At 42.6% G+C, this 20717-nt stretch overlaps 1 protein-coding gene and 2 pseudogenes across 1 annotated transcript in view; 1 reads left to right on the top strand and 2 right to left on the bottom strand.

The window, feature by feature from the left end:
• Positions 1 to 6943, bottom strand: part of LOC112322347 (small ribosomal subunit protein eS1-like) — a 59522-nt pseudogene extending 52579 nt beyond the window's left edge.
• Positions 1 to 7641, bottom strand: part of SHROOM4 (shroom family member 4) — a 229667-nt gene extending 222026 nt beyond the window's left edge. The window contains exon 1 of the mRNA XM_045187590.2: positions 7443 to 7641. Coding sequence (XP_045043525.2) covers positions 7443 to 7559 — 117 coding nt within the window. The 5' untranslated portion in view covers positions 7560 to 7641. The remainder of the gene's footprint in view (positions 1 to 7442) is intronic.
• A 3658-nt stretch (positions 7642 to 11299) lies between these two features.
• LOC112322514 (large ribosomal subunit protein uL13 pseudogene) lies at positions 11300 to 11717 on the top strand (annotated as a pseudogene).
• The last annotated feature ends 9000 nt before the right edge of the window (positions 11718 to 20717 follow it).

The raw sequence follows: 20717 nt of genomic DNA, 5'->3' as shown, positions 1-20717 counted from the left end.
AATGGGGCTGGGGAGGGGCTAAAAACAACTTAAAGACCATGCCCTTCCATTTTCCCTGGCAAACAGTATTAGTTTGCTCAATTCATTCTCACATCATCTTTGATGCAAATAGACACTTGGGTCTAGAAAGGATGAAATGATATAGAGATATTAGTGCACATTAAGGGTAGAAAGTGAAGCTTCTTTCTCCTCTAGGGTACTCCCTCATCCTATCCAATTTTGTTCCAGGGCAGTAACTAATCCCCACTTCCTTCACTGTGCCAGAAAAAGAAAATGGACCAGGAAAAGGGCAACCATGTAGAGTAAGCTTGTCTTATACCTTGTATTGTCCCCCTATACACACACCGTATTTTCCTCCTCCTTTTCCTGCATCCCCACACTGGTCCCCACCCTTTTTTCTCCATCCTTAGCCAACTTCGGCACATTTCCAATAACAAAATGAGTATAGGAATCTTATGCTCTGCTATAGCTCAGCACTCTCTCTCAATCTTTCTCTCTCTCTCTCTCTCTCTCACACACACACACACACACACACAGAATAGTATACAATTTGTATCACTGAGGCCTCTAAGATGCCCCTATTGATGCAGAATCATTAGTGCCAGAACCTTGGAAAGGTCACCTATCCCCAAAGAGGATCTTTTCCAGTGTAGGGAGCCAACTTCACAGATGGATGTATATACTGGGAAGGGAAACTCCTAGATAGCAAAACAGACAAATCTGATTAGAAGACAATCCCCACTTCATCCAGATGGACTCCCTGAGTCAATGAGGTAGTATAAGACACAAACTGGGAATATATCCTAAGAATCACGAAACACCAAATCAAAAGAATTTATGCATCCCTATGTTCATAGCAGTGCTATTTACAATAGCCAAGTGCTGGAAACAGCCTAAGTGCCCATGAGTAGATGAGTGGACCAAAAAACTGTGGTACATTTACACAATGGAATACTATGCAGCAGAAAAAAATAAGGAATGCCTGCCTTTTGTGATAGTATGAATGGAACTGGACACTATTGTCCTAAGTGAAATGAATCAGTTGGTGAAAGACAAATATCATATGATCTCCCTTATAAGAGGAATCTAATGAACAAAATAAACTATCAAACAAAATAGAACCAGAGGCATAGAATCATGGAACAGACTGATGGCTATAAGAGGGGAGTGGGATGAAAGAAGGTGAAGGGATTAGTCAAAGAATATATATGAAGTACCCATGGACATGGACAATGGTGTGGGGATTGACTGTGGAAGTGAGGGGGTAGGCTGGGAAGAGGGGGAGCAAAAAGGGGAAAATGGGACATCTGTAATAGCATAAACACTAAAACATCAAATGAAAAAAGACAGTACCAAAAGCAATGAATAACACCAAGGTCATGGACCCAGTTCCCTTGTGAGTCATGTTTCAATGGGGAAATTATAAACCATCTCTAACATTTGCTGAGTGGATAAAACAACTATGAGACCTTTACACAATAAAATACTACACTGCTATAAAAGAGAAGAAATTTTTACCCTTTGCATAGGTGGACTTGGGAAATATTATGCTAAGTGAAATAAGCCAGTCAGAGAAAGACAAATACCATACGATTTCACTCATATGTGGAATCTAATGAACAAACTGAACTAACAAGCAAAATTGAGACAGATTTATAGCTGGTGTGAAGGATGACAGCTAAGGGGGGAAGGTTAGGTGGTTGAAGGAATGAGCAAAAAGGAAAAAGGACTCATGGATATGGATGACAATGTGGTGATTGCAGGGGGTGAGGGGGTATAAGAGACCTAAATAATAATGGAAAAATTAATTTAAAATTAAAAAATAAAACAGAAGGAGACACACCAAAAAAATCTATAAATATAAGTCATAACACCATAAAAGTCCTAGAGGAAAACATTGGCAGGAAAATCTCAGACATTCCATGCAGCAACATCCTCACAGAGACGTCCCCTAAAGAAAGGAACATAAAGGAAAGAATAAACAAATGGAACCTCATCAAAATAAAAAGCTTCTGCATGGCTAAAGAAAACAGCACCAAATTACAAAGAGAACCAACAGTATGGGAAAACATATTTGCTAATGATACCTCAGACAAGGGCCTGATCTCCCAAATATATAAAGAACTCACATGACTCCACTCCAGGAAGACAAACAACCCAATGAAAAAATGGGCAAAGGACTTGAACAGACACTTCTCCAAGGAAGACATACAGAGGGCCCAGACACATATGAAAGGATGCTCAGCATCACTAGCCATCAGAGAGATGCAAATTAAAACCACAATGAGGTACCATCTCACACCAGTCAGAGTGGCCAACATAAACAAATCAACAAATAAATGTTGGGGAGGATGCGGAGAAAAGGGAGCCCTAGTATATTGTTGGTGGGAATGCAGACTGGTGAGGCCACTATGGAAAACAGTATGGAATTTCCTCAGAAAACAAAAAATGGAACTGCCCTTTGACCCAGCAATTCCAGTGCTGGTATTATACCCTAAGAACCCTGAAACACCAACCCAAAAGAACCTATGCATCCCAATGTTCATAGCAGCACAATTTACAATAGCCAAGTGCTGGAAGCAACCTAAGTGCCCATCAGCAAACGAGTGGATCCAAAAAACTATGGTACATTTACACAATGGAATTCTATGCAGCAGAGAGAAAGAAGGAGCTTATACCCTTTGTAACAGCATGGATGGAACTGGAGAGCATCATGCTAAGTGAAATAAGCCAGGCGGTGAGGGACAAATACCATATGATCTCACCTTTAACTGGAACATAATCAACAAAAGAAAAAAGCAAACAAAATATAACCAGAGACACTGAAGCTAAGAACAATCTAACAATAACCAGAGGGGAGTGGGGAGGGGACAGTGAGGAGAGGGGTTTACAGGAACTACTATAAAGGACACATGGACAAAATCAATGGGGAGGGTGGAGGCGGGGGGAGGGAGATGGGTTCAGCTGGGGTGGGGTGGAGGGATGGGGAGAAAAGGCAGACAACTGTAACTGAATAACAATAAAACTTTTTTTAAAAAATAAATAAATACTCTAAACATAAAAAAAAATCTCTAACACCTGAGATAATCAAAAAAGCTTTTTTAAAACATTTCCTTTTTTTTCCACCTGATTGTCAGGAAAAGACTGAATGAATCTCCATAACTTTGGGCAACTGAATGCCCGCATTCAGAGAAATCACAACAGCTGGTAGGAATTGATGATTTCTCCAACCTGATCATTTTCGAATCCAAACGTTCTCCCTTGAAAAATATGCAGTCTGTCCAGAAAAAGTCCAGTCATTGTTAATATAACAAGAACAGTTTGTACGACATCAATGTAACCTGGCATCCAAGGAGAGTAGACTGGCATGCACATGTGTGAACAGTGACAACTTCACTGTACTGGTCAGTGGGGGCAGTAGACGACATTGAGCACGTATACTGTGTGGTCATCACATTCAAAATGACTGAGTGCTTAGAGCAACAAATCTGCATCAAATTTTGCATTAAGATTGAACATTCCTCTATGGAAACTATTCAGATAATTCAGAAGGCTGCAGCGACAGGCAACTGGTGATTGGCAGCTTCATCATGACAACATGCCTGCTCCTGCTTCATGTCTCATGCAGTGTTTCGGCGAAACACCAAATCACCCAGGTGACTGAGCCCCCTACAGCCCAGATTTGGTGCCTTGTGTCTTCTGGCTTTTCCTAAAACTAAAATCACCTTTGAAAAGGAAGAGATTTCAGATGGTCGATGAGATTCAGGAAAATATCATGGGGCAGCTAATGGAGATTGAGAGAACTGTGTGAGGTTCCAAGGTGCCTACTTTGAAGGGGACCGAGGCGTATGTACAATGTTTCTTGTATCTTGTATCTTGTTCAATAAATATCTCTATTTTTCATATTACCTGCCTGTATACATTCTGGACAGACCTTGCATGAGGTAGATTTTCATACTACATACACTCTTTCCCCACTAATCACCTTTTCTCAAATTTGTCCACTCCCAAGATGCCTCCATCTTTTCCACAAGCTATCTCCAAGCATGTATGCCATACCACCCAGACCCAAATCATTTTGGGTTTTTTTTCCCCATGACACCAAAGGAGGTTCTGCATTTTCTCCCCATCCCTCCACCCCACGCCAGTTGAACCCCCCTCCCACCTCCAACTCCACCCTCCCCCTTGATTTTGTCCATGTGTCCTTTATAGTAGCTCCTGTAGACCCCTCTCCCCACTATCCCCTCCCCACTCCCCTCTGGTTATTGTTACATTGTTCTTAATTTCAATGTCTCTGGTTATATTTTGTTTGCTTTTCTCTTCTGTTGATTATGTACCAGTTAAAGGTGAGATCATATGGTATTTGTCCCTCACCTGGCTTATTTCACTTAGCATAATGCTCTCCAGTTCCATCCATGGAGGTTCTCCATTTCTAACCATCGTTCTTGCACCTTACCTCCACCTCTCCCTGACCTGAGATCATCACAAGTGATTTGGAATCATCCAAATAGTCCTCTCCTATTCCCTGAGCCTAGGCTCCATCATGAAGTATCTGCAACCCAGTCCTCACCTACTGGGGAAGCATAGGCTAGCATAGAACAGGTCACTGGGGTGGGAAGCTGCCAAGAGTGGATACATACCTAAACGACATTGACCCATGCCCCTTCACGAACAGCAGAACTACCAGAAGAATAAAAAAAACTTCCCAAGAAGTAGAAAATATGTTAGACTTGGAGCGTACCACTGACTCACCATATGATAGACTTAGGCAAGCCACTCAGTGCATCATGACCTCAGTTTTTCCATCAATTTCTCCACAGCCTTCCCTGACTTTCTCACAGGGTGGCTGTAAGAGGCTAATGAAATAAAGGATGTGGAAACACACTATAAACAGTAACCCTGTGTCCAAATGGATCAAAGCATCATCCTCCTCAGTCTGCAACCCTTCTGAGGTGAAAAGGGCTAGGGCTAGCATATACGATTGGCTACTAGATCATCATAGTCTTAGCCTAGGGAGAGCAAGAGAGGTATGCAGAATCCCAGAGGTAGTGAGTAGCAGAACAATGATTAGAGCCCAAGTTTTTGATCAGTGTGATTCTCTTTCTAAGCCCTTCTATCCCATCTCCACCAGTGTGTGCAGACTGAGGCTATTTTCCAGAAGAAATCTGTATTGTTCTGAAGCTTAAGAGGAAGCAAAACTAAGATAGAAAAATGCAAAGGGGGATTAATGAAATTTGCCACAGAGTGTCTTGGTAAGAAAAACAAACAAACAAACAAACAAACAAAAACACAGGCAATCACTACACTTAAAAAATACTATGGCCCCTTTATATAATGTTGGGGCTAACCAGGCTATAATAGCTGGATTTTACTCTAAGGAGCCAGGATATTTGGGAGGGATGGGAGAAATGAGTTTACCCTCTGCATCTCCAAATGTGTGTAATAATGAGCCTTCATATAATAGGGGTCAACTGTACATTCAGTGGAAAGGGAATCATTAAAAGCACTCTGCTCTCAACACACGAGTCACTTCCTCAGCAGGTTGGCTAAGGAAACCCTCATCTACCCTCAAATAATCCCCCAGCCAGACCACAAATTGCTGGCTGCCCCATACTTAGTAACACCCCCTGCCATGCTAGTGCTGGCACACAAAACAATCCAGCATCACAGCAACAAGCACTCTCTGGGGTGCTTCTCAGGATGGGTCAGCCCTGGGCAAAGGGCAAAAATGACCTCTCCAAGGTAGGTTGTTTAGGAAAACTGTGGAAATTCTGTGGGTGGTGTAAGTAGAGAAAGAGAGGAACTGCCAGACTATGGAGGGCTACATAGCCAGTTGTGACCTTGATGGAAAAGGGGGAGGGGGTGGAGGAGTTTGATTAGAAGAAATTCCTGAGGGCCAGGATTTCCTCTCCAAAGGAGGTGAGAGTTTTTGTTGAAAGAAAAGCATATTACCCCCTCCAGGGAATACTGGAGGGGGAGTGCCTTAGGAAGAGGTGTGACTGTGGGTTACAAAGGCATCCCAGCCTGGTTAGAAATTAGAAATACATGACTAGTATAGGGGCAGGGAGTGTTGGATGAGGATTTGGGCTGGTTATTAGTGTTGTGGGAGGCTAAAGATCTCAGGTTTCCCTGACAGCTCTTCAAAATTTTGTCTTAGCATACCTCAGACTGCTTAAGTTGATTGGGACACTCTATGGCAACATCCCAGGGTTGCTAAGAGTGTGGGCTCCAAGGCCTGAAGGATCCCTACACTACAAATTAACCAGCAGCTCCAATGCAATGCAAAAGTAGCACAGGTTAAGGGGGCATTCGCGCTCCTGCTGAGACATGACCTACGTTAAAAAGCCAGAACAGAAGTGACATTTGTTCCCTGCTGAGAAGCCACATCTTTCTATCTCCAGCCCAAACTGACACCTACAACCTTAACTGCAATCTCAGGGGATTGGAAAGGCTTTTCATATTTGAGCATTTAAGAGAAACAAAAACAAAAACAATTGGATACGTGAAGTTCGTTTACTTGGCAATCTGGCTCCTCAAGGTGAGTTGTCCTACAAATCTCTTCCCAGTAACAGCTCCAGCAGCCCCCCACCCTCACCCCTACGAGGAATGGCTCGCTTTGGGGGTTCTGGAGCACTTGGGAGAGCTCCTCTCCCTGGTCCTCAGCTGCAACTTGGCTTGCAGCAGATCACAGCCTCCTAAAACAAACAAACCCTGGCGGCGGCGGCGGCAGCGGCGGCAGCAGCTCCAGCACAGCTGCGCTCCATGGCGCAAAAGTTTCCTCCACACTTCTCAATGTGCAGGAAATCTCGCCGGCGCTGGGACAGGACTCGGGAGGGAGGGAAAGGCCGAACTTAAGCGGCGCGAGAAACGCCCCACCAGCTGAATGGATGTGCGCGCGTCCGGCCGTGGGAAGTGAGGCTGACGAAAGCCACCAATGCCTCATCCCCGTTCCCACAACAGACCCTCGCCCTGCAACCTGCCCCGACAGGATGGCCCGCCAGTCGATCAAGGGCCACGGGTGCTGAGAAAGCTGCCAAGCTGCCTTGCCTGTCCCTTCAGCCCCTCACTGTCCCGCAGGGGCACGGGAACTTCTAAGGAGAAACCCCCACCAGCCACCACTTCCTCCAGTCAAACTGAGGGGTGCAGCCGCCCCGACGTGGGGGAGCAAAAGCTGCCCCAGAGCCTCCTGAGAATGTCTGCGCGCAGGGCTCTAGCCTGAGGCCAGCCGTGCTCTCATTTGTGCTCCCGCCACCCTTAAGGGGTGTCTGTGCCTGGGCTGGTGGGACGAGCCTTCCCTGCTGCTAATGCGCCACAGGGGGCTTTCAACCCTCAGCCCGAGCCAAGTTTCAAAGTTGGTCTGAGGGCCCCATCCTACAACAGCCTGTACACCCGTTTGCCCATTCAAAGTTGGGCACTGCTGGAACCGAGCCGCCAGTTCTTACCTTCGACACTGTGAGCGGTTCACAGTGTTCCAGACCCCCCTTAAGGGTGAAGCCCCAGGGCGCCCCCCCTTGCAGCTGCACAGGGACGTACTGAAAAGACCCAGGCCGGTTCTCCATCCTCCACTCCGCTCAGGCGCCGCGGGGCTCCTTTCCCGCAGGGGCTATGTTGCCTCCGCCCCCAGCAGCTCCGCCACCATCGCCCTCCAGCGCTACGCCACCCCGCACCACCCTGCTCCGCCTACTCTCCCGGCTGGAGACTCTCGGCCGCGAGCGAGCGCAAGGAGGAAATGACACGGAGCTGGAGAAAGGGGGAGAAAGGGGGGAAAGGAGAAGGGGGAAAAAAGAAAAGAAAAGAAAGAAGGAGAGGCGGAGGGATAGCGTGTAATGGACAAGAAAACGGAGCAATAAGAAGGGGCAGTCACTGGGACCTCGCCTATAGGATCGCTGGGGAGTGGGAGCAAGGCGAGGCTTCACATCAATTGTTACATTGTTTCTTTCAAGCTGGCCCCCACTTTGGTCCTCCTCCTTACTGCCGGGTTCCCCGCCCCTCCAGCCAGCGGAGGCGAGGGGAGGTGAAAGTCGTTAGTGTGGATGGCCCTCGTGGCCGAGTGGGCTGAAACGCTGGTTTCCCGATTAGTGCGTTCTTGTTTCTCTGCCTTTTTCTTTTAAAGGTCCCGAGAACCATGTCCTAGGAGGGTTATAAGGCTGCTAATTTGTGGATCTTGCCTAGAGGGATGGAAATTAAAGCAAGCAGGCCAGCGAACACAGTGGGGCTGTGTGTATATGCTGCTCTGTGCGTATGTGCTAGGTGTGTGGGGTCATTGTGAAACATTGCCCCGGAGCACAGTTTAAATAAAGAAGCACTTTGAGGATGCCCCCTGCCCGGGCTCAGCCGCACCCGGGCTCAGCTCTGGCATCTATGGGTAGCACTGTGTATGTTCCAGTCATCTGGAGTTCCTGGCACAGCCTTGCACTTGCCCCACTGAGATGACCAAGCCAGGAATCAGCAAACTTTATGACTGGCAGTATTGTTTCCACTCCTAAACAAACCTACAGGAAAGAGCATCCATTGATAAGCTGGCCAATTAATAATGTTGTGCCTTTTGAAAGAATCAGCTTTTGGGCAGAGCCCAGAACATCTCTGCTCATCTGTTTATGCTTGAGGCTGTAGTTTCTGAGCTGGGCTTTTAGAAAAGGACAAACCCCCCTCCGAAAACACACACACACACACACACACGCACACACACAGAGCATTAGTCTTGAAAAGCGAATTTGTTACTAAATCTTATGTTGATTTGTCATTCTTGACCTGGGTAGGTTACCATCCCTCTCTAGGGTGTTCTTTCTTGGAGCCACTTGCAGGCATTGAGTTTTTAAAGGGCTTCACACTAGCAGGGAAAGTTTTGACAATTCAGTTGTAACTCAACAGATGTTCCCACTTTCTCTTGCCTGTTTAGCCCTTGCCCTCTTCTTATGCAGCTTCTTCCTCATTGCCAACGAGCACACTATGGCACACTTCCTTCCACAGTTAGCTTTTTGTAGACAAGGTTTCCACTTTCTTCTTCCATTTCCTTACCTGTCACTGCCTCTTCAACACACTTCAGCCTGCTGTGTGCCCCAGCAGGCCACTGAAAATTCTTTCACAGGCCTCCCTCCCTTCCTCCCTCCCTCCCCCAATCCTTTCTTCTCTGCCTTCTAGACTATCTTAATTATATGATGCTGACCTCAGTTTTCTTTAATAAAATAACAGTTTGAGTGTCTATAGCCCACTTTTTTAAAGTCCTCAGAGATTAATCAAATGGGAAAACACCTTGAATCTTTTAGACTTTTAAACCTGCAAAAATCATTTTGATCATGAACATTTTTTCATTTCCCCTACTAGAAAGCACAAAATTTGAGAAAATGGCATCTTAGCTTGTTGATTCTTGATTGTGTGTCAACCTATGACAACATTCATTTGCTCTGTCCTATCTTGAAACTCAGCATTTTTTTTCTTTTCTTTCATTTATTTTTAGAGAGAGGGCAAGGGAGGGAGAAAGAGAGGGGGAGAAACATCAATGTGTGGTTGCCTTTCATGCCCCCCCATAAACACACTGGGGACCTGGCCTGCAACCCAGGCATGTGCCCTGACTGGGAATTGAACCGGAGACCCTTTGCTTTACAGACTAGTGCTCAATCCATTGAGCCACACCAGCCAGGGATCTTTTTCTTTTGGGGATAAGACTCCTTTCTCCATGATTGTCACTTGCTATAACTCCTCATGTTTCCGTCTCAGCATACTGAAATTTGTAAAGCTCAGTTCACAGGATATGCAGTCATCACTCAAGGTCTACTAGAATTATGTGTCTAGACTAGAGGAAAGAGATTTGGAAACAGGAGACACACATGTGAGCCCTGGCTTTGGCACTAACCCGATGGGTGACCTTGGGCAAATCACTAAACTAACTGTTTTCAGTCTCATTTTCTTCATTTGTAAATTTCAGCTAATAAGCCCTGACCTACCTACTTCCCAAGCCTATTGGAGACTAAAATAAAATAATACATATGAAAACACTTTGATAAGGAAAAAGTAAAAACCCTCACAACCTTATTATGAAAGTAAACACTGAGCTAGCCTTTAGCCAATCTATTTTCATTTCAAGACTAACTCCATGCTGATGCCTTGTTGCACTCTTCAGTTTACCTTTTCATCATTATAGCAGAATAACATAAATTGCCTAGCCTCTGGTGCAAACAGCACATAAGTAGACATTTTGCACATAGAATGGCTAGATAATTTTGCTTTCCTACTGATAAAAATCAATGCTACTAACAGGGATCTCATTCTTTCCTAGAGGTACAGTTAGTGGGAGCATGAGTATGTAGTGGAAAGGGTACGGGGTAGAACTTGAGGTGCCTGGATTCTGATCTGATTCTGCCATTAAATTGCAGTGTGAGGTTAAGTAGATCATTCCCCTTTCTGTAAATTGAAGGGATTGAGCTACTTGATTTCTTATATTCCTTTAAAGTTTGCAAATTCTGTGAATACTTCCTGTTAAGTGGCTACACATAGTATATGTGCAAACAAAGGCTTGATGATGGAGATGAACCAAGTGAAAAAGCAATGGAGTCCAGGGATGTATTTCTTTGTGTGTGCTTGCGTGTATGTGTGTGTACAGTCACTCCTGGTGTGACCAACAGATAATGAGTTCACCTAAAGTACTTGAAGTTGCCTGTGGGGAAAAAGGTAGGAAGTCCAGTAGGCAGGTAGAAATAGTAAACTCCCCATTAAGAGAGGAATGGTGATTGATAATACACATTGGATTATAGTTGAAGCCATTTGCAGTGGATAATCTCACTCAAGGATATCAGAATAATGTGAAAATGGGGATTTAGATAGAATGTTACATTATGCTAATATTTAAAAATCAACAAGGATCACAAAGAGTTTAAAAAAGGATCAGATAGAGAAGGTGGTCAAATGGCCAATCAGCAGAAACAGGAAGGAGAAATTTAAAAGTCTGTTTACTTGTACTTCATTTAAAAATAACAACATCCTCACAAAGACTCTTTTTTTCATTAGAACTCTATTGACCAGTTTATCTTTTGGGGAGGAAGAAGACCAAAATATCAGTTATTTTCTGAACTTTTCTTTAAAAAATACTTTCTTAGGCTTTCCCAGGTGGCTGCAGAAGATAGTGGAGGGGCAGGTCCTCATGCTCAGTGGCCAAGGTCATCTCCTGGGCCACCCAGCTGCCATCGTGGCCAGGCAGGTGCTGCTGGGCCGGAAGGTGGTGGTGGTGTGCTGTGAGGGAATCAGCATTTCAGGCAATTTTTACAGAAACAAGCTGAAGAACCTGGCCTTCCTCCGTAAGTGGATGAACACCACCCCATCATGGGGCCCTCACCACTTTCCAGGCGCCACGTGCATCTTTTGGCAGACTGTGTGACCCATGCTGCCCCACAGGAGCAATCGAGGCCAGGCCACCTGCCTCAAGGGGTTTGAAGGGATCCTGCCGCCCTATGACAAGAAAAAGCAAATGGTGGTTCCTGAGGCCCTCAAAGTTGTGTGTCAGAAACCTACATGGAATTTGTATACCTGGGGTGCCTGGCCCATGAGGTTCGCTGGCAGTACGAGGCAGTCACAGCCACTCTGGAGAAGAGGAAGGAGAAGGCCAAGATCCATTACTGGAAGTAAAAGCAGCTCATGAGGCTATGGAAACAGGCCAAAAAGAAGTGGAGAAGAAAATTGACAGATACACAGAGGTCCTCAAGACTCACGGACTCCTAGTCTGAACCCAATAAAATTGACTGTTAATTCCTTATGCTTGGCCTGGCCTGCCCTGTCTCCATTGCCACCCTAGGATGTGAGGACCCCCAGGGGCTATTATCCCGGGGCCACGGGCGCCCTGAACCTTAGAAGGCTGGGAACACAGAAGGGGCCTTAGTCACTGCTGTTTAAGAAATGCTTTTTATATAGCAAGAAGAAAAATAAAGTACCTAGGAATAAACCTAACCAAGGAGGTAAAAGATCTGTACTCAGAAAGCTACACAACACTGAAGAAAGAAATTAAGGAAGACACAAACAAATGGAAGCATGTACCATGCTCATGGATTGGAAGAATTAACATCGTCAAAATGGCCATACTACCCAAAGCGATTTATAGATTCAATGCAATCCCTATTAGAGTACCAATGACATATTTCACAGATATAGAACAAACATTTCAGAAATTTATATGGAACCATAAATGACCCCAAATAGCTGCAGCAATTTTGAGAAAGAAGAACAAAGCAGGAGGGATCACAATACCTGATATCAAACTGTATTACAAGGCCACTGTAATCAAAACAGCCTGGTACTGGCATAAATACAGGCAAATAGACCAATGGAACAGAACAGAGAGCCGAGAAATAAACCCAAGTCTTTATGGTCAATTAACGTTTGACAAAGGAGGCAGGAGCATAAAATGGAGCAAAAATAGCCTCTTCAACAAATGGTGTTGGGAGATCTGGACAGCTACGTGCAAAAAAGATGAAACGCGATCACCAACTTACACCATACACAAAAATAAATTCAGGGTGGATAAAAGACTTAAATATAAGTCGTAACACCATAAAAGTCCCAGATGAAAACATTGGCAGGAAAATCTCAGACATTCCACACAGCAACATCCTCACAGACACGTCCCCTAAAGAAAGGGACATAAAGGAAAGAATAAACAAATGGGACCTAATCAAAATAAAAAGCTTCTGCATGGCTAAAGAAAACAGCACCAAATTACAAAGAGAACCAACAGTATGGGAAAACATATTTGCCAATGATACCTCAGACAAGGGCCTGATCTCCCAAATATATAAAGAACTCACACGACTGCACTCCAGGAAGGCAAACAACCCAATTCAAAAATGGGCAAAGGACTTGAACAGACACTTCTCCAAAGAAGACATACAGAGGGCCCAGAGACATATGAAAAGATGCTCAACATCACTAGCCATCAGAGAGATGCAAACTAAAACCACAATGAGGTACCATCTCACACCAGTCAGAGTGGCCAACATAAACAAATCAACAAATAAATGTTGGGGAGAATGCAGAGAAAAGGGAACCCTAGTACATTGTTGGTGGGAATGCAGACTGGTGAGGCCACTGTGGAAAACACTATGGAATTTCCTCAGAAAACAAAAAATGGAACTGCCCTTTGACCCAGCGATTCCGCTGCTGGGATTATACCCTAAGAACCCTGAAACACCAATCCAAAAGAACCTGTGCACCCCAATGTTCATAACAGCACAATTTACAATAGCCAAGTACTGGAAGCAACCTAAGTGCCCATCACCAAATGAGTGGATCCAAAAACTATGGTATATTTACACAATGGAATTCTACACAGCAGAGAGAAAGAAGGAGCTTATACCTTTTGCAACAGCATGGATGGAACTGGAGAGCATTATGCTAAGAGAAATAAGCCAGGCGGTGAGGGACAAATACCATATGATCTCACCTTTAACTGGAACATAATCAACAAAAGAAAAAAGCAAACAAAATATAACCAGAGACATTGAAGTTAAGAACAATGTAACAATAGCCAGACGGGAGTGGGGTGGGGACAGTGGGGAAAGGGGTTTACAGGAACCACTATAAAGGACACATGGACCAAATCAATGGGGAGGGTGGAGGCGGGGGAGGGAGGTGGGTTTGGCTGGGGTGGGGTGGAGGGATGGGGAGAAAATGCAGACAACTGTAATTGAATAACAATAAACAAACAAACAAATAAAAGAAAAAAGAAACGCTTTTTTTTTTTTTTTTTAAGAAATGCCTTTTAAAACACATATGCGGCTCTGAGAGCTATACTGGGATCTACTCGTTCATGGGAGTTTTGGGAAACCAACACTTGAAACAGCTAGTTGTCTTTCAGTAGTTACCGGTGAGCTGGAACTCAAGTTTAACTTCCCACATGGTCAGATACCATACCTTGTTGCCATTAGGATGTGAGTGAACGGTGGGGAGAGGAAAAACTTGGTGTTGGGCAAGGGCACTTAGAGATGCACAGCCTGGGGCTGCCAGCCACAGAGTCACAGGTGTCACCCTTGCACGTTCCTGTACCTTGTGATCACAGCTGAATAAATTGTTTTTAAAGAAAAAAAACTTTCTTAGATGAATCCTTTGTAAACCCAAATTTGAATATAATATTCCTCATGACAGTACCTTGAGCTCCTCTGAATTGAGGACTCTAGAGATCCTAATGAAAACTATGCTGTCTCTCTCCTAGAAGGCCTCACGTGATCTCCCAATGTCATATACAGTTTGGGCTGAGGCTTATAGACCCTAGGTTCAGGATCCTTACTCTAGCAAAAAATACATTTTTTAAAATTTGGTTAAAAACACACACACATAACTTGAAATCTATTCTTTTAACATATTTTTAAGTGTACAGCACAGCATTGTTAACTACATGCACATATGTGGTCCAGCAGGTCTCTAGAACTTTTCCATCTGAATGACTGAACCTTTACACCCCTGGAATAGCAATACCCATTTCTACTTCTCCCCAGCCCTTGGCAACCACCATTCTACTTTCTGCTTCTATAAATTTGACTACTTTTGATACCTCATATAAGTGGATTCATGCTGTATTTGCACTTTTTGAGACTAATTTATTTCACTTAACATAATGTTCTCAAGGTTCATCTATGTTGTAGTATATGACAGTATTTTCTTCTTTTTAAGGCTGAATAATATTTCATAATATGTATATACCATACTTTCTCTATCCATTCATTGGTCAATGGACATTTAGGTTGTTTCCACCTCTTGGCTTTTGTGAATAATGAAGCAATGAATGCAGGAGTGTAAATATCTCTTCTAGATCCTGATTTAAATTCTTTTGGGTAAATACCTGGATGTGGGATTGATGAAATATATGGTAGTTCTATTTTTAATCTTTTTCATAACCTCCATACTGTTTTTTATACTGAATACACCATTTTACATTCCCACCAACACTGCACAAGGATTCTAATTTCTCAACTTCCTTGCCCACACTTGTTAATAGGGATTTCTCTTGTTGTTGTTTTTTATAATGGCCATTTTAACAGGTGTGATATGATATGCATTGCATTTCCCTGATTATTAGTGATGCTAAGCATCTTTTCATAAATCTGTTGGACATTTGTATGAGTTCTTCAGAAAAATGCCTGTTGAAATTCCCCTATTGAAATTCCTTGCCCATTTTTAAATTAAGTGCTTTGGGGAGATATTAAAGTCTTATTGATACATGATTTGCAAATATTTTTTCCATGCTCTAAATTGCCCCTACCTTTTCATTTTGTTGATTTTTTGTTGATTTTTTTTTGTTTTTTTCTGTGCAAATGGTTTTTAGTTTAATGTAATCCCATTTATTTATTTTTTGCTTTTGTTCCCTATGCTTTTGGTGTTGTAACCAAGAAATCATTACTAAAGCCAATGCCATAAAGCTCTCCTCCTAGGTTTTCTTCTAGGAGTTTTACAGTTACAGGTCTTATATTTACTTCTTTAATCCATTTTGAGTTAATTTTTGTGAGTGGTGTAAGATAGGGGTTCAGTTTCTTTCTTTTGCAGGTGGATATCCAGTTTTCCCAGCACCATTCATTAAATAGACTATCCTTTCCCCATTGCGTATCTTTGGTGCCCTTGTCAAAGATTACTTGACAGTATATGCTTGGGTTTATTATTGGGCTCTCTATTCTGTTCCACTGGTCTATATATCTGTTTCCATGGAAGTATCATACTGTTTTGATTACTATAGCTTTGTAAAATAGTGTGAAATCAGTAAGTGTAATGCTCTTCTTTTTCAAGATTGCTTTGGCTATTCAGGGATTTTTGTGCTTTCATACCAATTTTAGGATTTTTTAATTTTTATGAAAAAATGCCATTGGGGTTTTGATAGGGATTGCACTGACTCTGTAGATCACTTTGGGTAGTATAGAAATAACATTTGTTCTTTTAAAGAGCTTACATATTTACTGAAATGAAGTTTTGACAAAAGCTTAATGGTAGTCATTCAATGAGTTTAATTTGCCCTAGATTGAGAAAACAATTGCTAAATGCTAGGCACTATGCAAGGCAATTTCCATACATTATTGGCAATGATTACAATAACCCTGAAAAGTGGTACTAGTAACTTTTTACCAGTGAGGAGAATGAGCCAGGAAGTAGTAAAACCAGGATTTCAAGGCAGGAAGGCTGGAAAAGCATCCTGTAATAACTTTATTAATCATGTCTCTGTCATATATTTTTGCAAGGGATGGAAGGAATTGGAGTCCTTCATTCTGCTCTTTTTGTGTTTCCATTTGGGAGTACTTCTGTTAAAATAACTCTCTTGGCTTCTTTCCTCACTCCTGGGTCAGTTGGCAATTCTGTGTAGTTAAATGGGGAAAGTATTAGAAAGCCTATTATGGCTTTCTGTATATTCTATGTCCTCCAATCTGGCTTTTAACAGTAATGAGCATATTTTGTCATCTCTGCCTCTCTGCTTCCTGTGTCTTTCAGTTGGTTCTGAACTTGGGAGTGGATGAGAAAGGTGTTATTACTTACCACTACTCCCCAAATATATCTACCCAACCCAATTCTACACATGTGTGTGTCCTCTGTCCACATATCTGTTATTTATTGTCTCCTGACTGTCTATATGGGCCTGTTTCTGAATGCAGCTCTGATTGCCTAGGTGTCTCTATGTGTGTACATCGATATAACAGGAAGTGAGTGTGGGTGTTCTGTCCAAGTTCCATGTGGTCCTCAAGGGGTATTGAGCTTGGTATGTGTGGGGGAGTGGGGAATGAAAATTAAGATGTATTCCTTGAACTTGGCTTTGAGGGCCGGCCTCATTCCCCTAGTTATCGTAATGATTCTTGCCCTTCTCCCTTAGAAGCCGGCTTTACCTCAAAAGACTGCTTTTTCCCCCCTTTCCTTCCATTCTGGAGCCACAGACCTCCTACTTCCTATCTGTGTACTAGTAGTCATCATTTCAGAAACCCTTTCTGTGCTGGCTCAAACATTATTTGCACATGGTTTATAGACTAGGGAAGTTCTCATTTGTCATAGGCAAATTATCATATTAGAGAAATCTATCTTGTGTTTTATGATTGTTATCTAGTGTTCTATGGCACATAGCTCTAAGCTACTCAGTGAATTTTATCAAGTCATCTTCTGAATTTCATCACTTCTGTGGGAAGAACAAGGTAAGAGTTACAATTAGAGTCATCATTTTAAAGGGTGAAACCAAAGGCTGAATAAAGTCATGTCTTTACTAATCCTCCCTTCATGCTTCTTGGGAAAATCAAGTGTTGGTAGGCCCAGAATATTCCTGAGCCAGTTGACTCACAGGCAAAAGACAACCCAAAACATGTTTTTTAATAAAAACACATTTTGTTACAAATAATATCAAAAGGTGTAAATTTTTAATCTCATCAATTGGATCTATGGGACTATTATACTTGGATTTCTAGGGCCCCTGTTTCTCTCCTTCCGCATTTATCCCCACCCTCCCCAATAATTGCCCTGGCTCTTCTGGATGTTTCTCATAGAGGAAAGTTCTGAGGCAATGATAATTATTAGTGCAGAGGGGGAAAAGTGCAATGTTTCAGGTATTATTCATATATAGATTACATTAAAATAATAGCAAGTTCCTCCCCCCCCCACCTAAAGGTGTGTGTGGTAGGGGTGGGGTGGAGCAAAGGGTAATTTTAAGTAGACTATAATACTAAAGAGTCTGTCCTTGCTGGTATAGCTCAGTGGACTGAGCACAGGGTGCAAACCAAAGGGTCACCCGTTCAATTACCAGTCAAGGTACATGCCTGGGTTGTGGGCCAGGTCCCCAGTGGTGTCCACGTGAGAGTCAACCACACACTGATGTTTCTCTCCCTCTCTTTCTCCTTCCCTTCCCCTCTCTCTGAAAATAAATAAGTAAAATCTTTGAAACAAAATACTAAAGAGTCTGATTCCTGGGGAATTTTGCCTAGGGCTAGGGAAAGACATGGTTGAGACCTGTTTCTTTTGAGTTAAAGCTAGTATAACATTATTATACAAAATACTATAGCGGAGCACTATTTTTGTTAAATAAATCCTTGTAAGTACATGGCAATAGAGAAAATTAGACTTTCAGTTTCTCCTTGGACAAATTTGTTAAGAATCCTTCCATTGCCAAGGTATCCCATTTGGGCCATTCTATGCTTTTATTCACTCAGAAAAATACTAATTGTCTCATTGAATCTAAGGATTATGGCTTGGTATTGTGTTTGAGACTATATTTACAGTCTCTTCATCCTTCTTGAGCTGATAATATAAACAGCTTGTGTGTGTAAGAGAGAGAGAGGCTTCCATCTGTGGTTGCTGGTGCTCTCTGGGAAGGCCTGTTGCAGCAGGAGTTGGGTTTTTTTTTTTTGTTCTAAGCTCACACTAAGGTCAGCCCAGTTGGAAACCCTCAATTTGTCCTTGGGGAAGTCAGTCATCTTGTACAGGTTCACCTGGGCCATGATGAATGTTTGCCATTGCTCTAGAGGAATTTCAGACAGGAGTTGACTTCTTCACATTAAGAATGTAAAAATCAGATGAACTGCTCATAGTCAATATGTGGGCTTGAAGATGATGTCTTCTTGGTACTCAGCTTGGACTGGGGCCACCCCTTGATTTGAACTGTGTGTTAGCCAATCTTCTCTGCTTCTAAAGTTCTGTTTTCTGAGAGTTATTCATCATTCCTTGGTCATCAATAAAATACTCTTTTGGTGAATATTAAGCTCTTACCTCAACTCCTCTAGCTATGGAAAGAGAAAAAAATCACACATGCACACACACACAAAACCCAACCCTTTTACTTTTAAAGTTTTCATCATTTTGCCGAGAAGGTACACCGATTTGATTTGCATTTGAGTACAACAAAGCCCCCAGTACAGTTTTGATGAAGTTTTGAAGTACACAGCTGACAGTCAAAATATAGAAATGTATATATGTAGTCTTCTTTTCTTTCTTTGATAGTTTATTTTTACTCTGGACTAAATAGAAATGAGCCCTGTCTACGAAACATTGCCTAAAGAGGAAATCGTTTTTCTTTGGCTTGAATCTAGAATGACTTAGCCCAAAGAGGAAAGAATAACCAACTGTCTTTGTCTAGGAGTGTCAGATGGGCTTCTGTAAAGGATTACTTACTCCAAATATTTTCTTTGATGGAGGTGGTCTCATGTGTCTAGATGTGTACACATACACCCCACTACCCACATAGATATACATGAACAAAGCCACACATAAGTACTAATGTTCAAATTTGAGGACGCCTGGCTCATTTCTTTGAGTTTGGCAGCTCAGATTGCTAAAGAGAGGTTCCTGAATTCTAAAACAATTGTCAGGAACCAAACAATTACTTGATGTTCTAATATATAGGGGAGTGACGTCAGAGGAATGGTGGTGTTAGAGATCCCTTTGGACTCTCCCTTTAAAGTTTCAACAATTTAAACAGCTATAACTCAATAAAGGATTCCCTGCTTAACACACAAATATACCTTACAGATCTGCACACTGAAACATCTAAAGGTGGGCAAGCAGAGCAAAAGGGGGAAGCAAAAGGGAGAGTGGCTGATACAAACTGGGGGTGCTAATATATAGGGCACTTACAGTGTTTTTTCTTCCACTGGTTTAGACTAAACTTAAGACACCTGGATATCATACTTATTTCTTCCCCTTTCCTCCCCACATTACTGACATCCACTCAGTCACCAAGCTCTGTCATTTCTATTCCTAAAATAGCTTTCAAATCCATCCACTTATCTGCATGCCCGCTACCTCTTCATCATCATCTCACACCTAGATCACTGGAACAGCTTCCTAAGTGGGCTACTTGATGCTTGCAGTTCTACCCAGATGCCTCTAATCCATTGTTCACTTTGCAGCATTTTGCAGCCAGGGAGCTCTTTCTAAGCCAAAACTGTATGTCACTCCTCTGTTCATTTTTTTAATGGTTTCCCATTTTTTCCTGAATAAATTCTAAGTCCCTTGACTGAGATCCTTATTGTGTGGCTCCTGCTTACATAACCAGTATTTTATCCCTGTGCCACTTCCAACCCTTTCTTAACCTCCCCACCCCAAACACTTAAGTCTCCAGAAGTACCAAATTATAGGCAGTTATTCCAAGCACAACCTGTTCTCTTGTATCTCTAGGCCTTTTTATAAACAGATCTTCCTTTCTGGAATGCTCTCCACTTCACCCTTGCCCATCTGGAAAATCCTTATACATTCTTTTTGTTTGTTTGTTTCTTTTTTTAAAAATATATTTATTGATTATGCTATTACAGTTGTCCCATTCACCCCCCTCACTCTGCTCCATCCTGCCCACCCCCTCCCTCCCACATTCCCCCACTATAGTTCACGTCCATGGGTCATACTTATAAGTTCTTTGGCTTATACATTTCCTACACTATTCTTACCCTCCCCCTGTCTATTTTCCGCCTATCATCTATGCTACTTATTCTCTGTACATTTCCCCCCTCTCCCCCTCCCACTCCCTTATTGACAACCCTCAATGTGATCTCCATCTCTATGGTTCTCTTCCTGTTCTAATTGTTTGCCTAGTTTGCTCTTCTTTTTGTTTTAGGTGTGGTCGTTAATAACTGTGAGTTTGCTGTCATTTTTACTGTTCCTATTTTTTATCTTCTTTTTCTTAGGTAACTCCCTTTAACATTTCCTATAATAAGGGCTTGGTGATGATGAACTTCTTTAACTTGACCTTATCTGAGAAGCACTTGATCTTCCCTTCCATTCTAAATGAT

Source organism: Desmodus rotundus, chromosome X (assembly GCF_022682495.2).
Source record: "Desmodus rotundus isolate HL8 chromosome X, HLdesRot8A.1, whole genome shotgun sequence".
Lineage (NCBI taxonomy): Eukaryota > Metazoa > Chordata > Mammalia > Chiroptera > Phyllostomidae > Desmodus > Desmodus rotundus.
This window is presented reverse-complemented; position numbering and strand designations above follow the sequence as displayed.